The 11,629-nt window shown below is 65.0% G+C and overlaps 1 protein-coding gene across 2 annotated transcripts; it reads left to right on the forward strand.

The window, feature by feature from the left end:
* Positions 1-1,403: 1,403 nt before the first annotated feature.
* Positions 1,404-11,128, forward strand: DBNL (drebrin like). 2 transcript variants are annotated; one of them, XM_058042407.1, is made up of 14 exons: positions 1,404-1,498; positions 1,788-1,843; positions 3,401-3,513; positions 3,773-3,847; positions 4,359-4,505; positions 4,934-5,011; positions 5,960-6,111; positions 6,775-6,829; positions 7,284-7,352; positions 7,450-7,552; positions 9,025-9,129; positions 10,191-10,294; positions 10,529-10,634; positions 10,953-11,128. In XM_058042407.1, the coding sequence occupies exons 1-14, from the start codon at positions 1,416-1,418 to the stop codon at positions 11,090-11,092; spliced, it is 1,386 nt and encodes a 461-aa protein (XP_057898390.1). In that variant the 5' UTR covers positions 1,404-1,415; the 3' UTR covers positions 11,093-11,128. The 2 variants fall into 2 exon arrangements, with proteins under 2 accessions (XP_057898390.1, XP_057898391.1); XM_058042408.1 differs by lacking the exon at positions 9,025-9,129.
* Positions 11,129-11,629: the final 501 nt, after the last annotated feature.

The raw sequence follows: 11,629 nt of genomic DNA on the forward strand, positions 1-11,629 counted from the left end.
ATTTCCCGTAAATTATTCGGGATGAACCCTCGAGGCGTGAGGAGGTGGCTGGTTCCCAGCAGGGCACGTGTGGGGGTGAACGTCCTGTGCCACCCAGCGCCCCCCAGGTGCCCCAAAACTTTGCCCTCCTGTGACGCCCTAAATCCTAAAAAAGGCAGCCCTGCAGTTTTGGGGTGTTTCCCAACATTTTTGTGGGTCCTACAAACACGGGAGAGCCTCCTCGGTGGGTTTCATCCACGGGTAGGTGAGACCTGGTGTTCTGGGGATCCGTGGGATGGGGGCTCCGTGGGGCGGGGGATCCTTGGTCCCACTAGGAATTCTGGACACCCTGGGACCCCCGGGTACCCCAGGACCCTCATTCACTCATTCTCCACCTCCCACTCCATCCCACCCCGCCAGCAGCGGGCAGGGCAGGGGGACAACGAGCCGCGAATGTGCCATCAGCGCCCTGGGGACAGCGCCCGTGCCTCGGGTCACCTCCCGGGACCCCCAGGATCACCCCTTCGGGAGGGCCAGCACCCCAGCGGGGTGAGCGGCACAATTTTGACGATTTGGGCTAAAATTGAGCCGCATTTACACCCCAGAAAGGTGCAGGCTCCGAGGCGCTCCCCGATGTGCCCCCCTCCCCAGGCTGGGAAATGAGGGAAATCCTCGGAAATGGCGAATTTCGGTCCCGGGGGCTGCGTCTGCCTGCTCGGAGAGGGGGTCTCATGTCGGGGTCTGTTGTTTGGGGGCGGGGTCTCCCTGTTGGGGGGTGGTCTCCCTTTGGGGGTGGTCCGTTATTTTGGGGGGGTCTCCTGTCGGGGTCTGTTGTTTTTGGGGAGGGGTCTCCCTGTCGGGGAGGGGGTCCGTTATTGGGGGGCGCGCTCCGCTGTTTGAGGGGCGCTCTGGCAGGGGCGTGGTCTGTCCATGCAGGGGCGTGGTCTGTCCGTGCAGGGGCGTGGCCTGTACATCAAGGGGCGTGATCTCACAAGGGGTGGGCGCGGTGTAGCGTCTCATGGGCGTGGCTTGGTGGGGTGGGGCTGTCCGGGGCGGGGCCGGGCGCTTCCGGGGCGGGGCCGGGGACATGGGCGGGGCCGTGCCGGGGGCGGTGGCGGTAGCACCGGCGGGGCGGGGCCGGGGTGGTGCGGGGGGCGGGGCCCGTATTACCGGCGGGGCGGGGCCGGGGGCGGTGCGGCAGCATCGGGGGGGCGGTGCCGGTATTACCGGTGGGGTGGGGCGGTACCGGGGGCGGTCCCGGCAGCACCGGCGGGGCGGTGCCCGGGGGCGGTCCCGGCAGTACCGGCGGGGCGGGGCTAGGGGCGGTGCCGGTATCACCGTTCCTGGGGGCGGTGCCGGTGTCGCCGTTCCCGGGGGCGGTCCCGGCAGTACCGGGGGCGGTCCCGGCGCTGCCGGCGGGCGGAGCGGGCGCGGCCATGGCGCTGAACCTGGCCAAGAACGGGCGGGCGCTGCAGGAGGCCTACGGGAGCGTGGTGGCCGCGGGCAGCCGAACCGACTGGTGCGGGACCGGGGGCACCGGGGCGGTACCGGGATGGGGATGGAGATGGAGGGGATGGAGGGGATGGATGGGGAGGGGGTGCTGCGGTGGGGGATGGGAATGGGGGATGGGGAGGGCAGATGGGGTGATGGGGAGGGGATTTGGGGGGATATGGGGTGGGTGAGAGGGGTTGTGGGGGGCTCAGGGGGGTCCCCGTGGGTTTCTGCGCCTCAGAATGTACCAGGGGTGTGCGAGCACCCCAGATAAGCACTAAAGCTGGCTGAAAATCCCATTTCTGCCTTGATTTTAGGGCTCTGTTCACCTATGAAGGCAACAGCAATGACCTGCGAGTGGCCGGCTCCGGAGGTGAGGATTTGGGGGTCCATCCCCTGTTTCCAGGGTTTGAGGGCTGATTATGGGGACCATCCCCTGTTTCAGGGTGCTGGGGGCTGATTTTGGGGACCATCCCCCTGTTTCCAGGTTTTTGGGGCTGATTTTGGGGACCATCCCCCTGTTTCCAGGGTTTTAGGGCTGCTTTTGGGGACCCTTTCCTGTTTCAGGATTTTGGGGTCCATCCCCTGATCCTGGCTGCTCCTTGTGTTTGAGTCCCGGGTTTGGGCAGGGCCCCTCGCTCCCAAAGCCCCTCGTGCCCCGTTCCCTCCTTCCTGCCATTCTTTTCCCTTTGTTTTGTGTCTGAGACACCCCTGCCTGGGGAGCCTCAGCCTCCAGGAAGCAGCAGCTCCACGTCCAGGCTGGGATTTGCATCCTCTCATCCCTCCCCAGCTTCTCCCTCACTTTCCAGGAGCTTTTCCCAGCCCGTGGAAGCTCCTGGGTCTGGTGGAGCACAGGCGTTTGGTGCTGGGGAGATTTGTTGAGGAAGAATCTTGCTGGGTCCCAAATGAGGATTTTTGGGGTATTTTTTGGGGAGTTTTTGGGGTATTTTTTGGGAATTTTTGGGGAGTTTTTGGGGAGTTTTGGGGGCTGCAGAGGGCGTGCCCCCAGCTCCCCCCAGCATTCCCTCACCCACCAGCTCCAGAGCTCCAACCCCCAGCTTCCCTGCCGGGTGTGGAGCCAAATTTAGAGGCAGCCCATGAATGTTTAATGGGCAGAGGGAAACGATCCGGGTGGTTCTGCAGAGCAGGGCAGGGCAGGGCGAGCTGTGCAGGCTCCCTGTTCCTGCCAGGCTGATAAGGAGCAGGGGCTGCTCTCCCACTCCCCCAGGCTCACACAGCCCGGCGCGGAGGGAGGATGGTTTTGGGATGAAAGAGTGCATTTTTGGTGGCTTTCCTCCTTTCCTGTGGTTTGTTGGTGCAGTGGGAGTGACCTGCTCCCTTCCCATTGCCCCTGCCTGAGCCCCGAGTGGGATTCTCCCTTTGGGGTTCACTCCCAGCTCCCCAGAGCAGCTCTGGGGCCTCTCCAGGTGGGTGTGACAGGGAGAGGGAAGCAATGAGGCCGGAGTTTCCCCGTGGTGCACTAACAGGACCTTGCCCCTGTTGGTTCCTGCTCTGCTTCCCATCTTGCAGAGCAGGAACAAGGCCCAGCCAGCTCCTCCCCAGCCCCGTTCCCCCTGCCCGAGTGCTGCCGAGCGTGGCTTTGTGCAGGAGCCCGTGGGCAGAGCTGGCGTTGGAGCTCCTGATGGCTCGGGGGGTGTCGGCAGCTCCTTCCCCCTGTCCCTCACCTGGGGGGGGTCCTGGATCTCAGAGCCAGGCCTGAGCAAGAGGAGCGGGGCGATGAAGGCTGCTGGGGCTGGGTTTGGGGGGAAAGCTCAGGTTCTGTGTTCTCAGAGCAAACCTGGGCTGGGGGCAGCCCCACAGCTCATGGGGAGCGGGGCTGAGAAGGCTCTTGGGGGGCTCTGGGGGGGCTCTGGGTGCTCCCCCAGGCCCAGGGCGGGCTGGGCTCACCCTGTGCTCCCTCCCGGGGCAGAGGGGGGCCTGGAGGAGATGGTGGAGGAGCTCAACAGCGGGAAGGTGATGTACGGCTTCTGCCGCGTCCGGGACCCCAACTCGGGGCTGCCCAAATACGTCCTGGTCAACTGGGTGAGTGGGGACACCTGGGGACAGCTCTGGGTGAATGGGGACAGGCCTGGGGACAGCTCTGGGTGAATGGGGACAGATGGGCACAGCTGGACAGACCTGAGGATAGCCCTGGGTGAGTGGGGAGACAGCCCTGGGACAGCCCTGAGGGGCTCAGGGGGGCTGGGGAGGGGCTCAGGGGGGCTGGGGAGGGGCTCAGGTGGGCTGGGGAGGGCCTCGTGCACCCCAAGGGGCTCAGGTGAGCTGCTGGTGTCCCCTGCAGACAGGTGAAGGTGTCAATGACGTGAGGAAAGGAGCCTGCGCCAACCACGTCAGCACTGTGGCCAACTTCCTCAAGGTGTGAGCCTGCTCTGCCCTCCCTTCAGTGAATGTTTTGGGTGGGACGGCCCTGAGACCACCCCGCTCTGCCCCCTGCCACCCTCGGGGGCACAGGGGCACGTCCCAGGGCGAGTGGGATGCAAGGAAGGGAGCTGCATCCTTGCAGCAGAGCCCCTCGCCCAAATGATCCCCTGGGCATCTCCTCCTGTTCCCTGCCCTGGGAGCTCTGGGGCAGCTGCTGGGTCTGGGGGCTCCAGGGCTGAGCCCCTGCTGGGTCTGGGGGCTCCCAAGGTCAGCCCTGAGCCCCTGCTGGGTCTGGGGGCTCCAGGGCTGAGCCCCTGCTGGGTCTGGGGGCTCCAGAGCTCACCCTGAGCCCTTGCTGGGTCCCTGAGCCCCTGCTGGGTCTGGGGGCTCCCGGGGCCCACCCTGAGCCCCTGCTGGGTCTGGGGGCTCCAGGGCTCACCCTGAGCCCCTGCTGGGTCTGGGGGCTCCGGGGCCCACCCTGAGCCCCTGCTGGCTCCTGTGCTCAGGGCGCTCACGTCACCATCAACGCGCGGGCCGAGGAGGACGTGGAGCCCGAGCTGATCATGGAGAAGGTGGCCAAGGCCTCGGGGGCCAACTACAGCTTCCACAAGGAGAGCAGCAAGTTCCAGGACTCAGGGCCCCAGGCGCCCGTGGTGAGCTGGGGCAGGGGGCTGCTGGGGGCTGCTTGACCCCACGGGGGAAGGGGCATCGACCCCTCTGTGGGCTGCTCGGCCTGGGGAATTAAAGGGTCCAGGGGGAACCTGGGGACCTTTCCAGCACCTGAGGGGGTTGTGCCCACCCAGTGCCACCCCTGCCGTGGCAGGGACACCTCCCACCATCCAGCCTGGCCTGGGACGCTCCAGGGATGGAGCAGCCTCCTGTGCCAGGGCCAGCAATTCTCCATTTTTGGCAAGGTGCACATCACTCGCCTCACCCAGCCCAGCCCTCCTTTAAACTGTGGGGCAAAGCATCACGTTATGGAAACTGCTCAGCTTCTTCTCAGGGAGGTCCCAGGCCGGGCTGCTTTGGGCTGATTTGTGACAAAAGGTGCCTGAAAGGTGTTCTGTCTGTGTCTGCTCAGGGCTCTGTGTACCAGAAGACAAACGCCATGTCTGAGATCAAGAGGGTCAATAAGGACAATTTCTGGGCCAAAGCAGAGGTGGGTGAGCATGGGCACGGGGTGTCTGGGGATGGCTGCAGGTTGTTCTCCAGTGTTATTCCAAGTCCTGCTGCTGCCCTGGGTGCTCCCCGAGCTGCTCCATCCCCTGTGTCTCCCCTGGGCCTGGCTCGGGGCTGGATCCAGCTCCCAGCCAGCCCCAGCTGGGCGGGGAAATGGGAGTTTGACTCTGCAGGGCTGCTCCCTCTTCCCTGCCCTTGCGCCTGGGGTTTTATGGGGTTGAACAATAACCTGTGAACCTCCCGACTGGGAAAGTGCCCTGGGATCCACCAGGGGCCCCAGGACCTGCTGTGTGTGCCCCCCCCCCCCCCCGGGATGTGCCGTGTCCTTGGGGTCCACCACGAGCCCCAGGGACGTGCTGTGTGTCCTTGGGATGTACTCTGTGTGTCCTCCGGGACGTGCTGCGTGTTCCCCAGGGGTGTGCTGTGTGTGCCCAGGGACGTGCCATGTCCTTGGGACCCACTGTGTCCCCAGGGACGTGCTGTGTGTCCCCAGGGACGTGCTGTGTGTGCCCAGGGACGTGCTGTGTGTGTCTCCTGGACCCGCTGTGTCCCTCCAGACCTGCCCTGTGCCCCGGGCTGCAGAGGGACGGGGGTCTTGGAGCCCTGGCAGTGGGACCCCCAGCCCTTGTGTGCCCACTATCCCACACCCCCCCGTGCCCAGCATCCCACCCCCCTCTGCCCAGTATCGTGCCCAGTGTCCCCAGCCCCATGTGCCCAGTGTCCCCAGCCCCGTGTGCCCAGCATCCCCCAGCCCTGCGCCCCCAGTGTCCCCAGCCCGTGTGCCCAGTGTCCCCAGCCCAGCGTGCCCAGCATCCCCAGCCCCTTGTGCCCAGTGTCCCCAGCCCTGCGCCCCCAGTGTCCCCCAGCCCCGTGTGCCCAGCGTGCCCAGCCCAGCGTGCCCAGCGCCGTCCGTGCGCGGTGCCCGCAGAAGGACGAGCAGGAGCGGCGGGAGCAGGAGCGGCGGCGCGCGGAGCAGGAGCGGCAGCGCCTGGAGCAGGAGCGGCGCCAGCGGGAGCTGCGGGAGGCGGCGGGGCGGGAGCGGCTCTGCCAGGCCCGCGACAGCGAGATCGACGCGCACAAGTGAGCGGGAACGGGGGCTCAGAGCCCGCCCTGCCCCCGGGGTGCCCCTGCCCCTGTCACTGCCCCTCCGAGCTGCCCCCAGCCCGGCAGGGTTTGTTCCACACGGTGCCCGTGCTGGGATTCCTGTAGGAAATCTCCTGGAATAGAACAGATTGGAGGGATCTGATGCAGCTGGGATTCCTGTAGGAAATCTTGAATAGAACAGATTGGAGGGATCTGATGCAGCTGGGATTCCTGTAGGAAATCTTGAATAGAACAGATTGGAGGGATCTGATGCAGCTGTGCAGGGAGCGTCTCCCTGGCTGCTCGTCCAGCATCACCCCGAGCCTCCCTGCCCATGGATGCTGCCCCAGGGCTCCCCCAGTTCTGCTCCCCAAACCCCTGGCCCTGTTTTGGGGTGTCAGAGCTCCAGGGAGCCCCGGCCCCGCGGGGATGACTCCAGGGAAACCCACCCAGCTGCCCTATGAGGTGTTCCTGTCCCCAGGGAGGAGATTTCCCTGGAGTGACCCCAGTGCTTGGAGCAGCTCCTGCTCCTCTCCTTGAGGGTGGCTGCAGCACCTCATCTGGCCCTGCAGTGAGGGGTGGCCTTCACAGGCTGTTCCTGGAGCTGGGATAGTGGGGTGAGGTCTCAAACGCTCATTTTGAACCCATTTGTCCCCACAGGAGACTGCAGCAGCAGCAGGAGGCCGAGAGCAGGGACAGGGAGCAGCAGCAGTGGGTGAGCTCTGTGCTGGCCCCAGGCCAGGGTGGGGGGCACAGGGCGAGTGGAAATGGCCCCCAGGCTGCCCAGGGGAGGTTTAGGTTGCACACTGGGGAAATTCCTTCATGGGAAGGGCTGTGCAGGGGTGGAGTCCCCGTCCCTGGGGGTGTCACAGCTCTGGGGATGTGGCACTCGGGGACACGGGGCAGTGGTGGCCGTGGCAGTGCTGGGGAGCAGCTGGACTCTTCTCTCAGGGGTTTTCCCACCCAGAATCATTCCCTGACCCCAACAGGGAATGTCCCTGACCCCAGTGGCTCCAACTCCCTGCTCCCAGCCCAGAATTCCCTCATCTTCCTCCCGGACCCGGGCCTCCCTGGGGCCCGATGGGGGCAGGAGGGCTGGAGGGGGGCAGGTGGCTCTGGCAGGGGTGGCCCAGCCCTGTCCCCATCCCTGTCTCTGTCCCCTGGTGCAGAAGGAGCACGCCGAGGAGGATGAGGCTCGCCGGGGCGTCAGGAGGAGCCAGTCGGTGGAGAAAGCCCAGGTGGGGAATTCACCTGTCCCCGGGGCAGGGGGGGCTGCTGGGCCCTGTCCCCCATGTCCCCGGGCCCTGACTGACCCCGTGCCCCCTCCCCGGGCAGGAGGCAGCCACACTGATCGCGCAGAGAGCCGTCAACCCCCGCGACATCTTCAAACAAAAGGAGAGAGCGGGGCCGGGGGACACGGGGCTGCCAGCACAGCCAGGTATGGCCTGGGGACAGGGCTAGGGGGCTGGGGACACTGCCAGGTACGGCATGGGGACAGGGCTAGGGGCTTGGGACACAGCCAGGTATGGCATGGGGACACAGCCAGGGGGCTGGGGACACTGCCAGGTATGGCATGGGGACACAGCCAGGGGCTGCCAGCACAGCCAAGTATGGCCTGGGGACAGGGCTAGGGGCTTGGGACACTGCCAGGTATGGCATGGGGACACTGCCAGGGGCTGCCAGCACAGCCAGGTACGGCCTGGGGACAGGGCTAGGGGCTTGGGACACAGACAGGGGGCTGGGGACACTGCCAGGGGGCTGGGGACACAGCCAGGGGCTGCCAGCACAGCCAGGTATGGCCTGGGACACTGCCAGGTACAGCCTGGGGACAGGGCTAGGGGCTTGGGACACAGCCAGGTATGGCCTGGTGGTTCAACCTGTTAACCCCAGGAAACCATCATTATCGCAGTCTGTCCCCACTGAATGAAGTTTCAGACCCAGATTTTTGCGCTGCCCCAGCCAGGCAGAGCCCTGTGCTGTCAGCAGGAACTGATCTGGGCTGATCTCTCAGGCAGAAATCAGGAAGTTTGCAGGGCAGAGCTGAGAGCAGCTGAGGAAGTGGCTGTGACCCCCGTGACACGCCTGGGTGAGGCCTCTGCCTCCTCTTCCTCATCCTCACCCAGCCCCCCCCAAAGCACCTTGGATTGATCCCAATAATCACTTCCACTTGGTGACAGGAGCAGGGATCCTGTGCCTTGGGCAGGCACACCCTGGGGGGCAGAGGAGAGGATGCCAGGCTGGGAGAGTGTCTGTTTTGGTGGTTGAAAATGTCTTTTTTGGAGGTTTTGATGGTTGAAAATATCTTTTTGACCATGAGGAGAGACTGACTTAGAGGTGTTTCATGGAGGAAAGGCAGGTAAATGCCCTGGAGTTGATCAGAGATAAGGGCAGGCAGGAGCCCTGGTGCTGGCAGGGCTGGTGCAGGAATCCTGCTCCGCTTTTGTTTGGTTTGGAGGTGGAGATGAGGCCACAGCAGCCCAGGTGCCTCCTGCCACAGGAAACAGGACCCACTTTGCATCGTCCCCTCCCAGTCTGCCCGTGGCCTTCCCTCCCAGAGCCACGCGGAGGGAGAGCCAGGGGCTGCAGCTCTCCCTCCTCCACAGAAATACATTCATTTATTCATTCATTTCATTTTTAAATTTCCCCTTGGCTGCCGCCGCAACCGCTTGCCAAACTTGTTTTCCACAGCCAGGGCTGGAGCTGGAAAATCCTGCTTGGGAGGGCGAGGCGGCAGCGTGGGGGTGCCCTGGGGGTCCCTCCCTGAGCAGCCCCCTCCTCTATTTGTGTGACTCAGTAGTGCGGGGGTCCCTCCGTGAGCAGCCCCCTCCTCTATTTGTGTGACTCAGTAATGCAGGGGTCCCCAGGGGGTTTGGGGGTCCCTCCGTGAGCAGCCCCCCGCTCTCCCCCCAGGCAAGCTGCGCAGCCCATTCCTGCAGAAGGAGCTGGACCCCGGCCCAGCCTCCCCCAGCAGGGACGTCTGGGGGTCCCCCCCGGCCTCCCCAGGCCCTGCAGCAGGTTGGTGCTCACTCCCTGCTCTCCCCAGGGCTGTTCCCCTTCCCGCTGCGTTTCTCACAAATTTGGGCATCTGGAGATTCCGTTTGGGGTTTGGGCTCTGCCTGCAGCCAGGGCTGAGGGTGGTGCTGAGGATGAGGATGGTTCCTGCTCGTCCTCGGGTGCCAAGGCCAGGCTGGGCACTGGGTTTGGAGCTCCTGGGACATGGTGAGGTGTCCCTGCCCATGGCAGGAGGGATCCTTTGGGTCCCTTTCAGCCCAAATCATTCCAGGGTTCTCTGTGCTGATTCACACTGGATATTGGGGGTAAATTCAGACTGGATATTGGGGGTAAATTCAGACTGGGTATCAGGGGTAAATTCAGACTGGATATTGGAGGTAAATTCAGACTGGGTATCAGGGGTAAATTCAGACTGGATATTGGGGGTAAATTCAGACTGGATGTGAGGGTGATGAGCCCCTGGTGCAGGTGATGCCATGGATGTCCCTGGCAGCGCCCAGGCCAGGCTGGGCAGGGTTTGGGGCACCTGGGGCACTGGGGCTGTCCCTGCCCTGGCACTGGGAGATGTCCCTGCCCAGCCATTTCCCAGTGCTCTGGGCAGGCATTGGTTCCAGGGCAGGGCTGGCTGTGCCCAGAGCTCTGCCCGTGTGCTGTGGGTGGCACTGAGGGCTGGCCCTGTCCCCAGACGGGTTGGGCTGGGCTGAGGTCTCAGAGAGCGCCCAGCTCCCCACCAGGGCCGTGCTGGGCTCCAGCCCGGTGTCCCCAGCCCGGTGTCCCCAGGCAGGGAGCCGGGGCCAGCCCAGCCCGGTGTCCCCAGCCCGGTGTCCCCGGTGTCCCCGGGCCACTGGCACCACTAGATGCTGCTCTTGGCCAGGGCTGCGCTCCGGCCCCTCCCTCCGTGGCAATCATCCATCCGGAGCCAGTTCATCCCTCCCCTGCCGGGGGTGGATCTGCGCTGTGTCCGTCCCTCTGCTCCCCAGACCCCTCCTCACCCATCCCTGCCTGGGCAGGGGTCCCCAGGGTTCAGGGCTGGCCGTGGTGACAGAGCCCTGCTTCCTCCTCAGGACGGGACTCTGGCTACAGCTCCGGCGTGCCGGGCTCCCACGGCGACGAGAACCTGTACGAGGAGCCCCCCGAGCCCGCGGCCATCTACGAGGAGCCCCCCCAGGTGGGTCTGGGGGCCGGGCCGGGTGGGGGAGTGCGGCTGGTCCCACCCCGGGATGAGCTGGGACTGAAATCTGAGCTGAAATCACTGGAAATGGGGGAACCCCAGGGGTGCTCAGGATGCCCCTGTGGGCAGCAGGGGCTGCTGTGTCCCATGCTGATGGCCATTCCTGGGCATTGTTCTCTCCCTTCCCGCCGTTCCCCTGCTGATTCTGTCCCCTCTCCCTGCTCTCGTCAGGAGCAAGCTGCCGATGCCAAGTACGACTACAGGGAGGAGTACCAGGAGCCCCCAGACCTGGCGGGGAAGGGGCTCTGTGCCCGGGCCCTCTATGACTACCAGGCTGGTGAGACCCCTGAGCCGCTGCTGCCCCTGTCCCCAGCCCCTCCCCAGCTCTCCCAGAGCCCCTCAGGCCCTGCAAGGGTCTCCCTGGAGCCTTCCCTGCCCCAGGGAACATCCCCAGCCCTCCTGAAGCTCCCTCAGGCCCTGCAAGGGTCTCCCTGGAGCCTTCCCTGCCCCAGGGAACATCCCCAGTCCTCCCAGTGTGTCCCCATGGCAGAGGGGCTCCGGCCCTGGGGCAGCTCCACATCCCCATTGCCCTGTGACCCCGAGGCCGGGGTGGCTCAGGCGCTCTGTCCCCACTGTCCCCCGTGTCCCCTCACAGCTGACGACACCGAGATCTCCTTCGACCCCGAGAACATCATCACCAACATCGAGATGATCGACGAGGGCTGGTGGCGCGGCTTCGGCCCCGACGGCCACTTCGGGATGTTCCCCGCCAACTACGTGGAGCTGATCGAGTAGGGGGTGCTGGGGGGCCCAGACCCTCGGGGCTGCTCCAGACCCTCAGGGCTGCTCCAGACCCCGAGCCCACCCAGCTCCAGCTGGGCTCTTCCAGCGACACGTGGCTTTATTTCTGTATTTCTTTATTATTTCTTTATTTCTCTCTCTCTCAGTGAAGTGCCATTCCCCAGTCCCTCGGCAGTGGAGCTGCCCCCCGTCCCTCAGGGTGGGAAGGAAGGGTCCCATCCCACCCTGAGCCCTCCTCCCTGGCTCTGGGGTGTGACAAATCCCTCACGGGAATTTTCAGGGAACAGATTCAAGAATTACCTCCCTCCGTGCCTCCCTCCCCGTGGCCTTGGGCCTGCCACAGCCACACTGGACGTCCCCAAGCTCATTTCATTGCAGAAGCTCATCAGAGCCATTTTGGGGTCCTGCAGGGTCTGACATGAGCAGGAGTGAATCCTGGCCCTGCAGCGCCCTGAGCTCACACGTGTGCTCACCCTGTGCTCTCCTCCCTGCTCTCCCGCATTCCCTCACCCCAGACCTGCTCTGGGGTTT

The sequence above is a fragment of the Melospiza georgiana genome, chromosome 31 (genome assembly GCF_028018845.1).
Source record: "Melospiza georgiana isolate bMelGeo1 chromosome 31, bMelGeo1.pri, whole genome shotgun sequence".
Taxonomy (NCBI): domain Eukaryota; kingdom Metazoa; phylum Chordata; class Aves; order Passeriformes; family Passerellidae; genus Melospiza; species Melospiza georgiana.

Bases quoted from the DNA above. Each gene is read 5' to 3' on its own strand.
- DBNL (XM_058042407.1), top strand. From the start codon at position 1,416: ATGGCGCTGAACCTGGCCAAGAACGGGCGGGCGCTGCAGGAGGCCTAC. The intron at 4,506-4,933 runs GTGAGCTGGGGC...GTGTCTGCTCAG, and splicing joins CAGGGCCCCAGGCGCCCGTG to GGCTCTGTGTACCAGAAGAC. The intron at 7,553-9,024 runs GTATGGCCTGGG...CTCTCCCCCCAG, and splicing joins GGGGCTGCCAGCACAGCCAG to GCAAGCTGCGCAGCCCATTC.